Below are 22,474 nucleotides of genomic sequence, written 5' to 3' on the forward strand. Positions count from 1 at the left end.
AGAAAAATATTTCAACAGTGCACACTGAGGATTATAAACTTACCTTTCTATTGCATGCAGCTAAGCACAAAATTTCTAAAAATTACACCTATTCACTTGTATACTTAGTATAAAGAACAAAGAACAAAGAAAATTACAGCACAGGAACAGGCCCTTCGGCCCTCCAAGCCTGCACCGACCATGCTGCCCGACTTAGTTAAAACCCCCCATGCTTCCGGGGACAATATCCTTCTATTCCCATCTCATTCATGTGCATGTCAAGACACCCCTTAAAAGTCACGACCGTATCCGCTTCCACTACCTCCCCCGGCAACGAGTTCCAGGCACCCACCACTCTCTGTGTATAAACTCTGCCTCGTACATCTCTTTTAAAACTTGCCCCTCACACCTTAAACCTATGCCCCCTAGTAATTGACTCTTCCATGCTTGGAAAAAGCTTCTGACTATCCACACTGTCCATGCCTCTCATAATCTTGAGTTTATAAACGTGGGTTTCCTCCGGGTGCTCTGGTTTTCTCCCACACTCCGAAGATGTGCAGGTTAGACTGATTCGTCATGCTAAATTGCCCCTTAGTGTCAGGTGGGTTAGTAGGGTAAATACGTGGGGTTACGGGGATAGGGCCTGGGTGGGATTTTTGTCGGTGTAGATTCGATAGGCCGAATGGCCTCCTTCTGCACTGTAGGGATTCTATGATCCTAGGTCAGCAATAGTGGGAGACACCCATCCAACTGTAATACCATCTTGTAATCCAGCTCCTTATTCATGAAAATTCAGGTCACTTTGAAGTCCAATCTCTGCTTTTCACTGTTCCACAATCAGATGCAACAACTCAGTTGAAAAACAGTAAGAACCGCACTTGAGCTCAGAACAGTGAGAAATAGTCAGATAGAAACTTGCAATGTTTAAAAACTTAACAGGTATGGGACTCGTGGCAAATGGGGTAGTTGTCCGTGTTGGTGGTAAAGTTTCTATAAAGCAGGAAAATATTTCAATCTGTTCGACACCTTGTCTGCATCAGATACGAAAACATACCTGCCCATTGTCTGTGGCCAAGCACAAAAATTGTAAAAATGTATTCACTCCTTCATCTACTCAAAATTATTTTAGCGGAGGGAGAAAATTACTACTTAATGATCCTTAGATACAGCGAACCAAATCCATAATTACGAGTTGCTAGAATTGTCATGCAAGATTTGAGGTAATTTAAATATTTGTGTTCAATGGAGAGTGAAGCATCTTACAGCAAACTAATCTCTATTGACCCCATCTGTCAAGATAAACAGTGGCTCAGAAAATATATACCATACCAGCATCACACCCAATGTAACCCAAACCTGTATTTATAGAATGTGCAGGCTATACAGGAACACGCAGGTTGCAAGTGAGTGCAATGGCCATGCTAAACTCTCCCTCAGTGTACCCAAACAGGTACCGGAGTGTGTTGACTGGGGGATTTTCACAGTAACTTCATTGCAGTGTTAATGTAAGCCTACTTGTTACACTACTCAACAAATCTTATATTAGACTTAGCACTAGATATAAAATCGCTGCCAATTACCGGGTGTGGTGCTGGTGGTGGGCAAGGTTGAAGTTGTTGTCACAATCGGAGTTGTAGTTTCTGCAGAGGAGAAAAATATTTCAACAGTGCACACTGAGGATTATAAACTTACCTTTCTATTGCATGTAGCTAAGCACAACATTTCTAAAAATTACACCTATTCACTTGTATACGCAGTATAAAGAACAAAGGACAAAGGAAATTACAGCACAGGAACAGGCCCTTCGGCCTCCAAGCCTGCACCGACCATGCTGCCTGACTTAACTAAAACCCCCTATGCTCCAGGGACCATATTCCTCTCTTCCCATCTCATTCATGTACATGTCAAGACACCCCTTAAAAGTCAGTACCATATCCGCTTCCACTACCTCCCCCGGCAACGAGTTCCAGGCACCCACCACTCTCTGTGTAAAAAATCTGCCTCGTACATCTCTTTTAAACCTTGCCCCTCATACCTTAAAGCTATGCCCCCTAATAATTGACTCTTCCACCCTGGGAAAAAGCTTCTGAATATCCACTCTGTCCATGCCTCTCATAATCTTGTAGACTTCTATCAGGTCTCCCCTCAACCTCCGTCACTCCAGTGAGAATAAACCAAGTTTCTCCAACCTCTCCTCCAACCACCCCGATATATGATAACTGCAAAATTGCTATTTAATAGGAATGTATAATACAATGCCCCCACGTTGCTTGGGCTGCACATAAGATTGGTACCCTGTTCTGCTAAACATTATGTCAGGAACATAATTTCCTAAAATTGAACCAAAAATTTACAAAATAAGGAACAGCTTTGCAAACATTTTCAAAGCAAACTAATCTGATGTAGAAAATTCAAAGCCGCATTTATTAAATAGTGATAGTGACACACCACATAAAGTTAGAATCAAATCCATATAAAATATAAAATCGCTGCCAATTACCGGGTGTGGTGCTGCTGGTGGGCACGGTTGAAGTTGTTGTTACAATCGGTGTTGTAGTTTCTGCAGAGGAGAAAAATATTTCAACTGTGCACACTGAGGATTATAAACTTACCTTTCTATTGCATGTAGCTAAGCACAAAATTTCTAAAAATTACATCTATTCAATTGTATACTCAGTACACTCAATAAACTTAGCGTGGAGAGAATAGAACTACTTAATAACCCACATTCATACACTAATTGCACAAGTGAAGAGTTGCTGGATGTGTCACATTGATTGGCTACAGTGCAGAAAGACGCCATTCAGCCCATCGAGTCTGCGCCGACCACAATCCCACCCAGATCCTATTCCCATAACCCTACATATTTACCCTGCTAATCTCCTGGCACTAAGGGGCAATTGAGCATGGCCAATGCACCTAACCCGCACATCTTTGGACTGGAGGAGGAAACTGGAGCACCCAGAGGAAACCCACACAGACACGGGGAGAATGTGCAGACTCCACACAGATAGTGACCCGAAGCCGGAATCGAACCTGGGTCCCTGGTGCTGTGAGGCAGCAGTGCTAAGCACTGTGCCACGGTGATTGTGTTGCTAGTAGACTTTTTGGAAATATTAGGTTTCAATAGCCCATGGAAACTTCTTAAAACAGATACGTCCATATTGGCTTCGACAGTCCAAAGAAACAATGGCTGGGAAAATACATGGGAAGCTATCCTGGTAATTATGCCAGGGTCACACCACCCAGAGCTTAAATCTCACCTGACCAAAATGCATGTGAGAAAAGTGGGAGGTCATGTTATTCAAATATTAGTGCTGGGAACCTGAACCACCTTACTCAGACACATGTCTTATTGCTTTTCCTACTCAATGTGAATGGAGATTTAACTGATTGCCATCTCAGCTGGTGCACCCAGTCACATTCTTCAAGTGTGTGGGGACAGTTTATTGGCTATGCAGGCCTAAATGGAGGTAATAGCTATGTTAAGTTGGGTGGCATTTCATAGAATCATAGAATCCCTACAGTGCAGAAGGGGCCATTCGGCCCATCAAGTCTTCACCGACTCTCTGACAGAGTATCTTACCCAGGCCTTTTCCCCCATCCCATCCCCATAACCCCATGCATTAACTATGGCCAATCCATCTTACCTATGTATCTTAGGACACTAAGGGGCAATTCAGCATGGCCAATCCACCTAACCTGCACTTCGTTGGAGTGTGGGAGGAAACCAGAGCACCCAGAGGAAACCCAACACATACGGTGAAAACAGGCACATTCCACACAGGCGGCCACCCAAGGTTGGAATTGAACCTGGGTCCCTGACACTGAGAGGCAGCAGGGCTAGCCATTGTGCTGCCATATTTCCATGCGGACTTTGAGAGATACTTGATCGCATCACACTTGCACCTCCATGGTGTTAAAGAATATTAATCCAGCACAACATTTGACTGCATGTTCGATCTAACACGAGTTTATTTTTGATTGCAATGCTTGATTGCACGTTTCAGAGGGTGGATTCTCAACCACCAACAAGGGTGGCATATGAGCAAGGTGAAGTTCTAGAGAAGAACATATTGCCCAGTGGCCACTAGACATCCATTTTCTTTCAGGATTCAAAACTAAAACTGATGATATCCTGGAGGTGAGCTCAGACAGTGACAAATATTCAGACTGGGTTTTGCTAATCGATCTGTATTATGCATGAGATGGTTAGGTGGTGTCATTTTCTCTTATTCCTTCATATCCATATCCTCAGAGGTGGCATTGTATGGCCAAGTGAACATGACCAGTGAAGAAGTTATTAAATAAGAATATATTTTATAACATCAACTTCTTGTTTGGAGCTTGTTGGGAAGCGATGGGATGAAGTGCGATGGATCAGCTGCACAACTTTCTCCCATTCATTGGTACCATTGGACATCCTCAGTGTGAAGAGAATGTGGCAAATATATTTAGTAACTGAAAAGATGTCATTTAGGAATCGATGTTGTGTTAAAATAACCTTCTCTGTTGGAATGGGGAACATATCAGGAATATGGGTGTGGTAGATCATTCACAGAGCAAAATAATCAAATTAATCATGATTTGTGCCCAGATCTGCTCACTACGCATTATGTCCGGAGCACAATTTCATAAACACTGTCCTATCAGTTACCAAATAATGTCCAAAGATACAAACATTTCTAAAGCAAGCAATTAGAAAGGAAAATTTCAGATTAAAAAATTGAAAGCCATATTTTGTTATCTGCATAGTGACAGACCGAAGAGTTGGAAAATAATCCACTTGGGAAGACAGACTTGGAAAAAACCTTCTCATTTACCAAGTATCAAATGGGCGGTGGATGTAGTTGAAGTCGTTGTCTCAATGGGTGGCATAGTTTCTACAGAGGAGAAAAATATTTCAATCTGTTACACTGAGACTCATCCGTACCAGGTTTATAAACTTGCTTTTCTGCTGCACGTAGCTAAGTATAAACTATTCTGAACAATACATCTATTCACTTCTACCTTAGCCTACTCAATAAATTTACTGAGTGGAGATTGAATAGAACTATTTAAAGAATCATATTCAGTCACTCTACTTCCACAAGTATAAGGAATTGTCACATTGATTGCGCTGTTGACAGAGATTTTACATATATTAATTTTCAGTAGCCAGAGGAAACATCTTAAAACAGACAAGTTTATAGTGTCTTCAGTAGTCCAAATAAACAGTGGCTGGGAAAATACATGGGCACTATCCTGGTAATTATACCTCCCAGAACCTTATCCACTGACCCGGCCAATGCATGTCGAACAGTGAGAGATCATGTTATTCAAATATGACTGCTGGGATCCTGCATCACCTTTCTCAGACACGTGTCTCATCACAGTGTGAGTAATGATTAAACAGATTGCCATCTCGATCAGTGCACCCTCAGTTTCCACATATGTGGCTGGACAGTTTATTGGCTTAAAATGCAGAAGATCCCTATGTGAGCCTGAAAAGCGGTAACAGCTCATCTAGGCTTGATGGCATTTCCATGCAGACTTTGAGAGCTACTTGATCACATCACACATGCATCTCCATGATGTTAAAAAGAATCCAATGGTCAGCATTGGATGACCAAACCAACACCAAATTATTTTTCATTTCAGTGTTCGATTCCACATTTCACAGTTCAGAGGCTGGATTCTCAGTGGAGAACAATGAGAGGGGCAGAGGAGGGAAGCGAAATCCACGGGAGGAGTTTGTTGCTCAGGGACAACCAGACTCGGTTATCCAGAGATATTGAAACTAAAATTGGCGAGTCCTGAACTTGAGGTCAAACAGTGAAAAATAGCCAGGAAAGGCTTTGCTGGTGGGTCTGTATAAAACATGAAATGGTTTAGCTGTTTGACTTCCTCTTATTTCTTCATATTCACATCCTCAGAGGTGATACTGTACGCCAGATAAACTTGACAAGCGAAGAAGTGCTATTTCAGACAAGCAGTCCTTGAACTTATGACACAACTGGTTCCTGAAAACTATGTCATGTCAAAACATCACAAGTGTGAACTGATTTTCACGTAGGTACACAATGATAAAAACAATCAACTGGTTCATGACCACATGTCAATGTCCATCCTTCAGGATTATTTGTGCATCCATGTATTGGTCTCAGGTAGTTGGAAACTTCTTGTCTGAAGCTATTTGTCAGCCAACAGGTCACTGCAGGAGATTTGACCACATGAATACACTCGCAGATGAGCCTCACATATTTACTGCGCTCTCACTGAAAGTGTCTGCCTAAACAAGACACACAAAACCAAGACAGACAGCACTGCCTCTCCCACTCTCCGTCCACCCATCGTCCTGTCCGTCTCTGGCCCCATGTCTCCGCACTGTGGGGTCACATTTTTCCAGGAAAATCAGACGGCGGTTTCACCGATTCCACAGACTTGTTCAGGTTCTGCGACTGAATAATATACAAGGCAGGTGGCATAGAGCATTGTATTGTCGAAGCCAGCATCGTAAAGCCGAAACAACATGCAGATTTATAAATATCCTAAGTGCCATTCATTTTAATTCGAACATCGAGGGATGCTTGTCGGGGTATATTTGATAATATACACTTCTTGTTTGAAGCTTCGACACTGGGGACATATATCAGTTTATGCAAGTGGATGCACCCTGCAGGATTTTACCACAACTGGTACCAAATCCCTAACATACATCTTATTTCCACTAAACAATAAATTAGGAGCCCCATCTCTTAAAAGCTGCGTAAACATTACCAGAAAACAAAAATAATACATTTTCAAACCAAATAATTAGAATGGAATATCTGTGGTAAAAAGGTGAAAGTTTTATTTCATTACGTATTCAGTGACAGGCCACATGGAGTTAGAAAATAATCCATTTGTGGAAACCGTCTTGATGCAAGTTATTAAACGGCACTTACCCACTTTGGGGGTGGGGGTGGTGGTGGATGCAGTTGAAGTCGTTGTTTCAATGAGTGGTGTAGTTTCTACAGAAGTGAAAAATATTTCAAACCATTACACTGAGACTCATCTGTACCAGATTTATATAGACTTACTTTTCTGCTGCAGGTAGATAAGCATAAAGTTCCTGAAGATTATAGCTATTCTCTTTATCTTAGCGTACCCAATAAATGTACTTAGTGGAGACTGAATAGAACTATTTAATGAACCATATTCAATATTCTATTTAGTGTAAGAGTTTCCGGAATTGTTACACGGATTTGATTTCTGATTTGATTTATTCTTGTCACATGTATTAGCATACAGTGAAGAGTATTGTTTCTTCCGTGCTAGACAGACAAAGCATACCGTTCATAGAGTACATAGTAGAGAAGGAAAGGAGAGGGTGCAGAATGTAATGTTACAGTCATAACTAGAGTGTAGAAAAAGATCAGCTTAATGCAAGATAGGTCCATTCAAAAGTCTGATGGCAGCAGGGAAGAAACGTTCAAAAATAATTAATTTGTGGAGGTAGATTTGGTGCAATTTAATTCAAAAACTGCTGTCACTTACCAGGCATGTAACTGGTGGTGGAGGTAGTTTTAATCATTGTCCCCGTTAGTGGTACAGTTTCTATATCGCAAGAAAAATATTGCTACACCACTCAGTGAGCCTTGCCTGTACCAGGTTTGAAAACATACTTTCCTGCTGCCCGCAGCCAAGCACCCAAATTTCAAACTTCTAGACACTTTGGTCGGGATTCTCTGATCTCATTCAACTCCCCCCCGCCCCCCGCCCCCCGCCCCCCGCCCCCCGCCCCCCGCCCCCCGCCGCCCCCCCCCCCCCCCCCCCCCCGCCCCGACCCACCGCTGTCAGCAAGAACAGACAATTTCTGTCGTATGGAGAACGGCTGAGGACTCTGGGTCTGTACTTGTTGGAGTTTAGAAGGATGAAGGGGCAATCCTATTGAAACTTACAGGATACTGCGTGGTTTGGATAGGATGGACGTGGAGAGGATGTTTCCACTAGTAGGATAAACTAGAACCAGAGGGCACAACCTCAGGCTAAAGGGACGATCCTATAAAGCAGAGAGGAGGAATTTCTTCAGCCAGAGAGTGGTGAACCTGTTGAACTCGTTGCCACAGAAGGCTGTGGAGGTCAAAACTGTTCTACCAGAATGTAATTACTCAGTGGCTAGTCAGAAATGTAGTTCATCTTGTGTCTTGGGGACCAGTTAGCTCAATTGTCTGGACAGATAGTTTGTGATGCAGAGCGGTGCCAACAGTGCAGCTCAGGTTATTCATGAAGGCCTGCTGTCTCAACCTTACCCCTCACCTGAGGTGTGGAGGTCCTCAGGTTAAAATCACCACCAGGCAGTTCTCCCCCAAGGGGAGAGCAGCCTATGGTCATCTGGGACTATGGCGATTTTATGTCTAATAAGGTTCAAAGAGAATGATATCGACACTTTGAGGTGCAGGTGAAAGCCAGAATGCTCAATCAGTTATTTGTATTGGTGCTAATAAAGAAAGAGAATCCTGACAAAATATTGGCAGAAACTGAGACAACGGAGACAATAGTTAGTGTAAGAATTGAGAGGGAGAAGGTTAAGGAAGGCTGCTATGGCTAAGGGTGATGGTTTGGATGACTTGGATCCCAGGTTGCTAAAGAGAGTTGAAGGGCTTGTTTTAATCTTAAACCTTCCTTAGATGGAGCTGGCTTAGGATTTGGAATCCATAATCAGGGAAACATTCACAAACATTTGGAGAGGTTTAGGTTAGTTAAAGAAAGCCAGCGTGGAATTGTAAAAGGAAGATCTTGCCAGGCAAACTCATTGATATTTTTTGCAAAAGTAGCAGAGGAGTTTGATGAAAGGAATATTGTGGATGTTGTCGATATAGATTTTAATCAAATGTTTTGCAAATTTTCACATAAAAGACTGATTAAAAAATTGAAGCCTATGGAATAGAAAGGTCAGTATCCAAACAGATAAAAAAAATTGGCTTAAGAACAGAAAGCAGCAAGCGGTGGTAGATGGTTCTATTTTGGACTTGACAACAGTAGACAGTGGTGTTTGCCAGGTGTCAGTTCTGGGATCACTGTTTGTTTAACAATAAAGGAAAAATGAAAAGTTATATTTGCTGCTGAGTCAGTGACAAACCACTCTGAGCGAGAAAACAATCACATTTGGAGAGAGACTGGGAGCAAGGTATAAAACTGTTGCTGCTTACCAGGTATGTATTTGGTGGTGGATGTGGTTGTCGTCACTATCTCAGGTTTTGGTGTCGTTTCTATAAAGCAGAAAACATTTCAACCTGTGAAACCGCTCTGAGTCTCAGATTCTGCTGCATGTCGCTACGCACAGAAGTTGCAAAAAATGAATCCATTCACTTTTCTCTTTACTTAACAAAATTATTTTAGCAAATAGGCAATATAATTAATTAATAGCTCTTCAGCCAGGACATCAATTTTTCAAGGTAAGATTTGCTGGCGTTTGTCACATAGAATGGAGTTCCTGTCAATATTAGTTTTCAATGGACAGTGCAAACCTCTTAGAATAGACAGATGCACATCGACTTGAATTCTCCACATTAACAGCGGCTCTGACTGTTTCACTTCCCAGAGTCCTCCAGCTCGAAGCTGACCTGACAATGTAGTGTCAGTGGAAGGTCCTAACATTGAAATATTGTCCTGGCAACCTGCACCATCATATCCAGATTCATACATAATGCCGTTTCTATTCAACACAGAGCGTGAACTGCAGTCCCTGTCTCTCTTGCTAGACGATGACCATCTCCCCCAAGAGACAGAATCTACCCATAGTCCCCCAACAATCAATGGCTTTACCATTGCTGAATTTCCCACTATCAACATCCTGGGTGTTACCATTGACCAGAAACTGAACTGGACTGGCCATATAAATACTGTGGCTAGCAGAGCAGGTCAGAGGCTAGGAATCCTTTTGTAAGTATCTCACTTTCTGACTCCCCAAAGCCTGTCTACCATCTACAACGGACAAGTCTGGAGAAAAATGAAATACTCTCCACTTGTCTGGATGAGTGCACCTCCAAAACATTCAAGAAGCCTGGCACCATCCAGGACAAAGTTGTCCACTTGACTGCTACCCCTTCAACACACATTTAATCCCTCTACCGCCGATGAACAGTGGCAGCAGTGTGTACCATCTCCAAGATGCACTGCATGAACCCACGAAGGTTCCTTAGGCAGCACCTTTCAAACCCATGTTTTCAGCCATCTAGAAGGACAAGGGCAACAGATATCTGGGAACACCATCACCTGGAGGTTCCCCTCCAAGTCACTCACCATCCTGACTTGCAAATATATCGTCGTTCCTTGTTGTTGTTGTTGGGTTGTTGTTGGGTCAAAATCCTGGAATTCCCTCTCTAACAGCACTGTGGGAGTACCAACACCTCAGGAACTACAGCAGTTCAAGAAGGTGGCTCATCACCACGTTCTCAAGGGCAAGTAAGGATGGGCAATTAATGCTGGCCAGCCAGTGACACCCACACCCCACAAATGAATTTAAAAAAAATTCTTCATCCTCCTCATTCGAAATGGATTTAAGACAGCTACTCTATGTTTGATGACACTTCCAAATAGACTTGTGAGACAGTTTATCATAGTTTAGTTACACAACATTGCCACAGTGGTCCATATAACATCAATCTAGCATGTAATTTGACTGCTTGACTCATTTAGCATCAGGTTGTTTCATCAGACTGGTAATTCACTCATCATCTCAAAGATCAAAGGGGGTGAAGAGGGTGATATTCTGCTATCTGCAAGAGGAGGAATCACACTGCAGGAAAACTACATTCCACAGACCAACCTACTGAGCACATACCACCAGACTCAGTTTTCTAGTGGGTATCAACAAAAAACCTGATAATATGGGCTGTATGGTGGCACAGTGGTTAGCAATTCTGCCTCACAGCTCCAGGGACCCAGGTTCGATTCCCGGCTTGGGTCACTATCTGTGTGGAGTTTGCACATTCTCCCCGTGTCTGGGTGGGTTTTCTCCGAGTGTTCTGGTTTCCTCCCACACTCCAAAGATGTGTGGGTTAGGTTGATTGACCATGCGGAATTGTTCCTTAGGTGTCAGGGGGACTATTAGGATAAATACTTGGGGTTTTTGGGATAGGGCCTGGGTGGGATTCTTGTCGGTGCAGGCTTGATGGACCGAATGGCCTCCTTCTATGATTCTTCTATGAAATCCTGTAGCTGAGCTCAGAACAGCGTGAAATAGTCAGAGAGATGGAATGAGATGGATTGGCTGTGACTTGCAGTCCATTATATTGCTTTACAACATCAGTATTGACAAAGTGTGACAAACAGGTTGTTCATTGACAGCATGTTATATATATATATAAAAATAATTTAACATACTCTTCTCATTAGGAGCTGGGCACTCTATGGGATGGTAGTTAACGCTCATTGCAAAAAAGTGTGAACTTGGGAGCGAAAGTGCTGATTTGCTTCCCATTTGGGCAAACATGATGTCAGGAAGACGATTTGCTAAATAACTTCCAATAAATTACAACTTAACGGTCAAGGATGCAATCACTTTCCAAGCAAACAATTAGAAAGGGAAATGTGTGTGTAAAAGTGAAAGCTGTATGTTGTTACCCTTCAATGACAGGCCGCATGGAGCTAGTAAACAACCTATTGGAGACTAACTTAATGCAAGGTATGAAAGTGTTGTCCCTTATTAGGTATGTAGCTGGTGGTAGCTGTAATTGTAGCCCATGCCAGTGTTGGTAGCATTGTTTCTGTAGAACAGGAAAATCTTTCAACTTGTTACATTGCACACTGAAGCCCGTAGTATTCAGTTTAAAAACATATATTCTTGGTCATGTGCGGCAGAATAGCATTTGTAAAAACGAAATCTATTCACTTCTATCTTAATCTACTCAATAAGATTATTTTGGAGGAAAGGAAAGAGAACCATTCAAAGCGAACAGCCTTTGCCATCAGAGCATCATTTCCACAAATATAAAGGGTTGTGGGAATTGCTATGTCAATTGGACCATTAATGGAGTTCCTGCAACAATTAGTTTTCAATGGACAGTGGAAAGCTTGGGCAGATTTATATTCAACTAGCTATCCAAAAAAAAAGAGTGGTTTTAAAACACTTGGACAACAATCCTGGCGCTGATACTGGAGCAACTCCTCCCAAGGCTCCAACATGATCTTAACAGAGTATACAGGGTCAATGGAAGGGTCTACCATTTAAGCATTTATGCTGTGGACCTGCACTACATTATTCAGTCACACGTCATGTTACTGCTACTATTCATTATGAATAGGGAGTAAACAGTTGATCATGTCGAGCTAGGCACCAGTCACTTTCTTGATGTGAGTGTGTCCGCAGTATATTAGTTATAATGCAAAAGAAATTTTAGTCCAAAAAGAGGAGATGGTTCAGGTAAGAGTTAAATAGCATGTGAAACAATGCCGGACAAATAGTTGAAAATACACTAATCATCTTATTGCTATCCACTTCTCTAATTGATGTATTAGCCCATGTATTTGATATGGACCAATGACTCGATTAAAATGACAGACATTGTCTTATGAATCAGTGCATCTTTTGGGCAGACTATTACTACAATAATTTCTAATTTGGATCTACTATTGCTTTATCAGCTTGATGCATTATCTGTGTCGGATGTAGGATTTTCACTCATATAGGGCAAGTTTGTTCAAAGTGTTTTTGTTCTAAAAGAGATGTGTATTTTATTTATTCATTCATGGGACATGGGCGTTGCTGGCTGGCCAGCATTTATTACCCATCCCTGACTGCCTGAGGACAATTGAGAGTCAACCACTTTGCTGTGGCTCTGGAGTCACATGTCGACCAGACCAGGTAAGGACGGCAGATGACCTTCCTTAAAGGACATGAATGAACCAGATGGATTTTTACGACAGTCGACAATGGTTTCGTGGTCATCGGTAGATTCTTAATTCCAGATATTTTTTATTGAATCCAAATTTCACCATCTGCCTTGGCGGGATTCGAACCCTGGTCCCCAGAACATTCTAGCTGAGTTTCTGGATTGATAGTCTAGTGATAATAGGCCATCATCCCCTTTACACGCAAATATCATATTTACCAGGAGTGGTGGTTGTAGAGGTGGTTTCAGGCAGATAGGTTGTTGTCCGTTGTGTTGTGGTTTGTGGCTCACAGCAAACACGGATTTGATAATCATAACAAAACTTCCTGTCCAGCGAAGCACTTTCGCTGTAAACACAGACAAGTCCTGTGTCTTTGTCACAGGTCACATTGTCCGTCGATTCACTTATTGGCCTCTCCGGGTAATCAGCAAATTGACATTGGATTTTATTAATTGCATCAGAAGAGGAAGGGCACAGTTCATCGCGCATGGAATCCAATAACTCAGAATCGCCTGGGCTGTCCTCAGAAGGCGTCTGATCATTAATCCAAGGAGACCATTCACCGTTACATTGCTCCTCTGCAAAATAAGAAGTCTGGGCTTACTGAACCTGCCTTTAAACAAGTTAATTAACAAGAAATACAAAGATTAAAATGGCACAGCAACCTCTCTCAATTTGACGCCATATTCTTTCAACGTCATACAGCATAGAAACAGGCCCTTCAGCCCATCATGTCTATGTCAACCATCAAATACCAATCAAAATCATCCCATTTACCAGTCCTTGGTCATTAGTCTACTGTGCATTCAAGATTTAAGTGCTTGTCCAGATGTTTCTTAAATGTTGCAAGGGTATCTGCCTCCATCACCCTCTCGGGCAGCGCATTCCATATTTCCATCGCCCTCTGGGTGAATCATCCCCCTCTAAACCACTTACTCCTCACCTTAAACCTATGCCCTCTGGTCTTAGACTCCTCTGCCATAACTAAAAGATTCTGAAGATCTATCCTTGCTATGCCTCTCATTATTTTATATACCTCTATCAGATCCCCCTTCAGTCTCCACTGCTCCAGGGAAAACAAACCCAGCCTATCCAGTCTCTCCTCATAGCTGAAACTTTCCATCCCTGGCAACATCCTGGTGAATCTCCTCTGCGCCCTCTCCACTGCAATCACGTTCTTCGACATTGTGACGTCCAGAACTGCACACAATATTCCATCTGTGGCCTAACCAATGTTTTATAAAGTTGTACCAACTCCTCCCTGCTCCGATAGTCTATGCGCCGGCTAATGAAGGCAAACATTCTGTATGCCTTCTTCACCATCTTATCTACCTGCGCTGCGACCTTCAGCGTTCTATGAATTTGTACATCAAAGTCCCTTTGTTCCTCAATACTCCCTAGGGACCTACCATTCATTGTGTATATTCCACCCTTATTGGACCTCCCAAAATGCATCACCTCACACTTATCAGGATTAAATTCCATCTGCCATTGCTCTGCCCAATTTACCAGCTGATCTATATCAGTCTGTAGTCTTAGACTATCCTCCTCGCTATCAACAACACCACCAATTTTCATGTCATCTGCAAACTTACTAATTATACCTATTACATTCCAATCCTGCACGGTGGCACAGTGGTTAGCACTGCTGCCTCACAGCGCCAGGGACCCAGGTTCAATTCCGGCCTTGGGTCATTGTCTGTGCAGAGTCTGCATGTTCTCCCCGTGTCTGCTTGGGTTTCCTCCGGGTGCTCCAGTTTCCTTCCACAGTCCGAAAGAGGTGCTGGTTAGGTGCCTTGGCCATGCTAAATTCTCCCTCAGTGTACCCGAACAGGCGCCGGAGTGTGGCGACTAGGGGATATCCACAGTAACTTTGTAGTGTTTATTAGTGTCACAAGTAAGCCTACTTGTGACACTAACAAATAAATTTTAATAAACTTTATTCAAGTCATTAATGTATATAACAAACATCAAGGGTCCCAGCACTGATCCCTGTGGTACACCACTGGTCACAGGTTTCCAATCACAAAAGCAACCCTCCTCCATCACTTTTGGCTCCTATTAACAAGTTAATTTTGGATCCAATTGGCAACTAACCTTGGATCCCATGGGCTCCAACCTTTTGGACCAACCTTCCCCGTGGGACCTCACTGAAGTCCATGTAAACCATATCAACTGTGCTACTTTCCTGAACAGTTGCAGTCCATGTATCCATTCAGTCTCACATTGCAGTTAAGAAGAGTGGTTTTAGGATGTTGACCCCGTGATAGTGAAGGAATGGTGATATAGTTCCGAATTAGGGTGTGCAGTTGACATTCACTGGGAATAGTGCTTCAGATAACTTATTACATTCCAGCTCCACAATTTCATCGCAATGATGCAAAGACGACCAATCCAGTACAACACTGTTCATCTAAGCACTAAGGTGCTTTCCATGTTCATATTCCTACTTCAGAAATCAATGGGTTAATTTTCATTTACGTGCGAGAGAGAGAAAGAGCGGGGAAATGAAATTCCAGGGAAGAATTTGAGAGTCTATTGAGAGAATTCTTTTCCTGGTTTGAAACAGAAACCACCCCGATATTTGATAACTGCAGAATTGCTATTTAATAGGAATGTATAATACAATGCCCCCACGTTGCTTGGGCTGCACATAGGATTTGTACCCTGTTCTGCTAAACATGATGCGAGGAACATAATTTCCTAAAATTGAACCAAAAATTTACAAAATAAGGAACAGCTTTGCAAACATTTTCAAAGCAAACCAATTTGAAGTAGAAAATTCAAAGCCACATTTATAAAATAATAAAACAGACCACATAAAGTTAGAATCGAATCCATTCTGAAATAGACTTAGCACAAGATATAAAATCGCTGCCAATTACCGGTTGTGGTGCTGCTGGTGGGCACGGTTGAAGTTGTTGTCACAATCGGGGTTGTAGTTTCTGCAGAGGAGAAAAATATTTCAACAGTGCACACTGAGGATTATAAACTTACCTTTCTATTGCATGTAGCTAAGCACAAAATTTCTAAAAATTACACCTATTCAATTGTATACTCAGTACACTCAATAAACTTAGCGTGGAGAGAATAGAACTACTTAATAACCCACATTCATACACTAATTGCACAAGTGAACAGTTGATGGAATTGTCACATTGATTTGCTACAGTGCAGAAAGAGGCCATTCAGCCCATCGAGTCTGCGCCGACCACAATCCCACCCAGATCCTATTCCCATAACCCGACATTTTTACCCTGCTAATCTCCTGGCACTAAGGGGCAATTGAGCATGGCCAATGCACCTAACCCGCACATCTTTGGACTGGAGGAGGAAACTGGAGCACCCAGAGGAAACCCACACACTATTTCAGACAAGCAGTCCTTGAACTTATGACACAACTTGTTCCTGAAAACTATGTCATGTCAAAACATCATAAGTGTGAACTGATTTTCACGTAGGTACACAATGATAAAAACAATCAACTGGTTCATGACCACATGTCAATGTTCATCCTTCAGGATTATTTGTGCATCCATGTATTGGTCTCAGGTAGTTGGAAACTTCTTGTCTGAAGCTATTTGTCAGCCAACAGGTCACTGCAGGAGATTTGACCACATGAATACACTCGCAGATGAGCCTCACATATTTACTGCGCTCTCACTGAAAGTGTCTGCCTAAACAAGACACACAAAACCAAGACAGACAGCACTGCCTCTCCCACTCTCCGTCCACCCATCGTCCTGTCCGTCTCTGGCCCCATGTCTCCGCACTGTGGGGTCACATTTTTCCAGGAAAATCGGACAGCGGTTTCACCGATTCCACAGACTTGTTCAGGTTCTGCGACTGAATAATATACAAGGCAGGTGGCATAGAGCATTGTATTGTCGAAGCCAGCATCGTAAAGCCGAAACAACATGCAGATTTATAAATATCCTAAGTGCCATTCATTTTAATTCGAACATCGAGGGATGCTTGTCGGGATATATTTGATAATATACACTTCTTGTTTGAAGCTTCGACACTGGGGACATATATCAGTTTATGCAAGTGGATGCACCCTGCAGGATTTTACCACAACTGGTACCAAATCCCTAACATACATCTTATTTCCACTAAACAATAAATTAGGAGCCCCATCTCTTAAAAGCTGCGTAAACATTACCAGAAAACAAAAATAATACATTTTCAAACCAAATAATTAGAATGGAATATCTGTGGTAAAAAGGTGAAAGTTTTATTTCATTACGTATTCAGTGACAGGCCACATGGAGTTAGAAAATAATCCATTTGTGGAAACCGTCTTGATGCAAGTTATTAAACGGCACTTACCCACTTTGGGGGTGGGGGTGGTGGTGGATGCAGTTGAAGTCGTTGTTTCAATGAGTGATGTAGTTTCTACAGAAGTGAAAAATATTTCAAACCATTACACTGAGACTCATCTGTACCAGATTTATATAGACTTACTTTTCTGCTGCAGGTAGATAAGCATAAAGTTCCTGAAGATTATAGCTATTCTCTTTATCTTAGCGTACCCAATAAATGTACTTAGTGGAGACTGAATAGAACTATTTAATGAACCATATTCAATATTCTATTTAGTGTAAGAGTTTCCGGAATTGTTACACGGATTTGATTTCTGATTTGATTTATTCTTGTCACATGTATTAGCATACAGTGAAGAGTATTGTTTCTTCCGTGCTAGACAGACAAAGCATACCGTTCATAGAGTACATAGTAGAGAAGGAAAGGAGAGGGTGCTGAATGTAATGTTACAGTCATATGTAGAGTGTAGAAAAAGATCAGCTTAATGCAAGATAGGTCCATTCAAAAGTCTGATGGCAGCAGGGAAGAAACATTCAAAAATAATTAATTTGTGGAGGTAGATTTGGTGCAATTTAATTCAAAAACTGCTGTCACTTACCAGGCATGTAACTGGTGGTGGAGGTAGTTTTAATCATTGTCCACGTTAGTGGTACAGTTTCTATGTCGCAAGAAAAATATTGCTACACCACTCAGTGAGCCTTGCCTGTACCAGGTTTGAAAACATACTTTCCTGCTGCCCGCAGCCAAGCACCCAAATTTCAAACTTCTAGACACTTTGGTCGGGATTCTCTGATCTCATTCCCCCGCCCACCGCCCGCCCACCGCCCGCCCACCCCCCACCGCTGTCAGCAAGAACAGACAATTTCTGTCGTATGGAGAACGGCTGAGGACTCTGGGTCTGTACTTGTTGGAGTTTAGAAGGATGAAGGGGCAATCCTATTGAAACTTACAGGATACTGCGTGGTTTGGATAGGATGGACGTGGAGAGGATGTTTCCACTAGTAGGAAAAACTAGAACCAGAGGGCACAACCTCAGGCTAAAGGGACGATCCTTTAAAGCAGAGAGGAGGAATTTCTTCAGCCAGAGAGTGGTGAACCTGTTGAACTCGTTGCCACAGAAGGCTGTGGAGGTCATTGAGTGTCTTTAAGACAGAGATAGATAGGTTCTTGATTAATAAGGGGATCAAGGATTATGGGGAAAAGGCAGATGAATGGGGATGAGAAAACTATCAGCCATGATTGAATGGCGGAGCAGACTCAATGGGCCGAGTGGCCTAATTCTGCTCCTATGTCTTATGGTCTAATGGTGCTCAGCCGAAACTCCATTCACTGCAGCGAGACCGGAAAATCCCAGCCATGAGCAAAGTAGGAGAATTCTGGCCTTCATCTCAGTCTCGATCACAAAATTATTTCATCAGTTAATCCACAAGGCAAAATAATTTGTCAAACCTAATTTGGTAGCCCATTCCACTTAGCGCTGGCCAAAGCTTTCTGGCCCTTCCCGTTGCGGAATCTTCTGGGATCCCACTAACGTCTACGGTACTTTGTGTGGCTTGCTTGTCCCGCTGTTGAGGAATCTGCCCGGTGGGAGGTTGCCATTGGCAGAACTGGAAGAACCTGCTGGCAGGAACGGCCAGAATCCCAGAATTCCTGTCTTTGTCCAATGTTCTGATTGCCCACTGGGTTGATTTGCTGGGCAGATCACACAAAGGCATGAGAGGCACATGCAGAACTGGAGTGTACGTCATGGGCATGGCTGCCAACACTGGATGACAGCAGCAGTGGGTGCAGGGAGATGGTGGAGTAAGAAGGTAAAGAGAGCCCAGCTCTCTAGACGGACACACGAGGACGGCCTCAACCGGGATATTGGGTTCATGTCACACTATTTGTAACTCCCACAGTTGCGTGGACCTGCAGAGTTTCACTGGCTGTCTTGTCTGGAGACAATACACATCTTTTTAGCCTGTCTTGATGCTCTCTCCACTCCCATTGTTTTGTTTCTTAAAGACTTGATTAGTTGTAAGTATTCGCATTCCAACCATTATTCATGTAAATTGAGTCTGTGTCTTTATAAGCTCTGTTTGTGAACAGAATTCCCACTCACCTGAAGAAGGGGCTTGCAGCTCCGAAAGCTTGTGTGGCTTTTGCTACCAAATAAACCTGTTGGACTTTAACCTGGTGTTGTTAAACTTACTGTGTTTACCCCAGTCCAACGCCGGCATCTCCACATCATAGACGGATCAGGACAGGAAGGATGGTATGTGGGGAGTGGCATGAGATGGGGGAATCATATGGGAGGAGGGGAGAGAACAGGAGGGGATAGCGTGAAAATAAAAAGGGATAGCATGGGAAGTTTGCGATTGGGAACAAGGTGGCATGGATGCAGAAGACATAGAAAGAAGGGCTAGATTGGCTGAGAATGATAGGAATGAAAGAAATGGGATGGGTATGGATATGAGAGGGTTGGCCTGGGAAGGATGGAATGTGGCTGGTAATGGCACAGGAAAGTACTGTGGGAAATGGGAAAGGTACACCATGGTAGGAGTCACATGAGAAGAATGGAAAGGTCTGGGATAACATACCAAGTGACAGTAAAAATTTCACCACAAAGGCTTTGTTGGTCCATATCATAATACGGTGGATGTTATAATAAATACATCCTTCTCACTTGGGAGCTTCGCATGCAGTGGAGAAATATGAGAATGAAAGGGCATGGCAGTTGATGCATGTTAGAAATTATCTATTATTATCTATCATTCCACGAACTGTTATGTCAGGAGTACAACTTCCTACAAGCTGCATTCAAATTTACAACTTAACGACCAGAGAAACAAATGTTTTCAAAGCAAACAATTAAAAGGATAATGTGAGGTAGAAAATGAAAGTTGAGGAGGTGGGGAGGCTGCAGAAAGATTTAGACAGTTTAGGAGAGTGGTCCAAGAAGTGGCTGATGAAATTCAACGTGGGCAAGTGCGAGGTCGTGCACTTTGGAAAAAAGAATAGAGGCATGGACTATTTTCTAAACGGTGACAAAATTCATAATGCTAAAGTGCAAAGGGACTTGGGAGTCCTAGTCCAGGATTCTCTAAAGGTAAACTTGCAGGTTGAGTCCGTAATTAAGAAAGCAAATGTAATGTTGTCATTTATCTCAAGAGGCTTGGAATACAAAAGCAGGGATGTACTTCTGAGGCTTTATAAAGCACTGGTTAGGCCCCATTTGGAGTACTGTGAGCAATTTTGGGCCCCACACCTCAGGAAGGACATACTGGCACTGGAGCGGGTCCAGCGGAGATTCACACGGATGATCCCAGGAATGGTAGGCCTGACATACGATGAACGTCTGAGGATTGTGGGATTATATTCATTGGAGTTTAGGAGGTTGAGGGGAGATCTGATAGAGACTTACAAGATAATGAAGGGCTTAGATAGGATGGACGTAGGGAAGTTGTTTCCATTAGCAGGGGAGACTAGGACGCGGGGGCACAGCCTTAGAATAAAAGGGAGTCACTTTAGAACAGAGATGAGGAGAAATTTCTTCAGCCAGAGAGTGGTAGGTCTGTGGAATTCATTGCCACAGAGGGCTGTGGAGGCCGAGACGTTGAGCGTCTTCAAGACAGAAATTGATAAATTCTTGATTTCTCGAGGAATTAAGGGCTATGGGGAGAGAGCGGGTAAATGGAGTTGAAATCAACCATGATTGAATGGTGAAGTGGACTCGATGGGCCGAATGGCCTTACTTCCGCTCCTATGTCTTATGGTCTTATCTTGTGGTTATATTTGTTAATGAGTCAGTGATAGACCACACAGAGATGGACAGACTTGCAGCAGGGTGTACAACCATTGCTGCTTACCAGGTATGTATTTGGTGGTGGATGTGGTTGTTGTCACTGTCTCAGGTTTTGATGTCGTTTCTATGAAGCAGAAAACATTTCAACCTGTGAAACTGCTCTGAGTCTCAGATTCTGCTGCATGTAGCTACGTACAGACATTGAAAAAATCAAATTGATTCACTTCTTTGTTAGTTGATTTAAATAAAATTATTTTAGTTAAGAGGGGATACAACTATTTAATAGCTCGTTCAGCCAGGAAATTAATTATACATTATAGATTTATTGGAATTGTTACATAGAATGAAGTTCTGATAAATATTGGTTCGCAATGCACAGTGGAAACCTCTTACAATCAGCAAAAGCACAGACTTGAATTCTCCAGGCAGGCAGTGGCTCTGAATATTCTCAGGCCAATTATACTCAGTCTCACTTCCCAGGAACCTCCAGCTCTAACCAGGCCTGAGGATGCCGTGTCGGTCAAAGATCCTAATGCTCAAATATTGTTAACATTGATCATCTGTCAATTGCCATCAATTTTCTCATGTGCAAGGGGTATTCTATTGCCTACTAAATAGGGAGAGAGAGAGAGAGATAGAGGAATAAATCTATGGGAGACTCACAGAGATGTAGGAGATCTATAGACTGGTAATGGTGGGGACTCCAACTACCCAAATATCAATTGGGATAATGTTAGAGTAAGTAGTAAGGAAGGGGAGGAATTTCTGAAATGTGTTCAGGAGAACTTCCCTGATCAGCACATTCTCAACCCAACGAGAAAGGAGGCCATTGCCAGATGTGGTGCTGGGAAATGAGGTGGGCCAACTGGACCAAGTGTCTGTAGGGACATATTTCAGCAATAGTGATCATCATATCATAAGGTTTAGATTAGTGACGGAGATGAACAAGGAAAAATCTAAATACAGAATTCTAAATTGGAAGAGGTCTAATTTCTACACGATGAATTCTAACCAGGACATAATGGAACCAGAGCTTCCAGGAGAAGTTATAAGGGAACACGGGGTGACCTTTAAAGAAGAGATGCCTTTGGTACAGGCTTGGTACATTCCAACAACGGTGAAAGGTAAGGGAGCCAAAACAGGGCTCCCTGGATGAGAAGGGAAATAGAGATTGTGATGAAGCAAACATGTCACATGATACATGTCAGAAAAATTCATGTCAGTTGAGATGGGAGATGAAGAGGAAAAGAAGGGAGGCAAAGGGAGAGTATGGAAATAGAATGGCGGTCAACATAAAAAGAAACCCAAAACTGTTCTACCAGAATGTAATTACTCAGTGGCTAGTCAGAAATGTAGTTCGTCTTGTGTCTTGGGGACCAGTTAGCTCAGTTGTCTGGACAGATAGTTTGTGATGCAGAGCGGTGCCAACAGTGCAGCTCAGGTTATTCATGAAGGCCTGCTGTCTCAACCTTACCCCTCACCTGAGGTGTGGAGGTCCTCAGGTTAAAATCACCACCAGGCAGT

The 22,474-nt window shown here is 42.7% G+C and overlaps 1 protein-coding gene across 1 annotated transcript in view; it reads right to left on the minus strand.

Moving 5' to 3' along the window:
- The window catches only part of LOC144507484 (mucin-5AC-like), a 229,113-nt gene that overhangs the window by 45,756 nt on the left and 160,883 nt on the right, over window positions 1-22,474 (minus strand). The window contains exons 48-54 of the mRNA XM_078234610.1: window positions 17,170-17,235; window positions 15,723-15,782; window positions 13,056-13,415; window positions 6,906-6,971; window positions 4,803-4,862; window positions 2,480-2,539; window positions 1,560-1,619 (exon numbers count right to left, since the gene is read on the minus strand). Of these exons, the coding sequence (XP_078090736.1) occupies window positions 1,560-1,619; window positions 2,480-2,539; window positions 4,803-4,862; window positions 6,906-6,971; window positions 13,056-13,415; window positions 15,723-15,782; window positions 17,170-17,235 (732 nt within the window). The remainder of the gene's footprint in view (window positions 1-1,559; window positions 1,620-2,479; window positions 2,540-4,802; window positions 4,863-6,905; window positions 6,972-13,055; window positions 13,416-15,722; window positions 15,783-17,169; window positions 17,236-22,474) is intronic.

The sequence above is a fragment of the Mustelus asterias genome, chromosome 19 (genome assembly GCF_964213995.1).
Source record: "Mustelus asterias chromosome 19, sMusAst1.hap1.1, whole genome shotgun sequence".
Taxonomy (NCBI): Eukaryota; Metazoa; Chordata; class Chondrichthyes; order Carcharhiniformes; family Triakidae; genus Mustelus; species Mustelus asterias.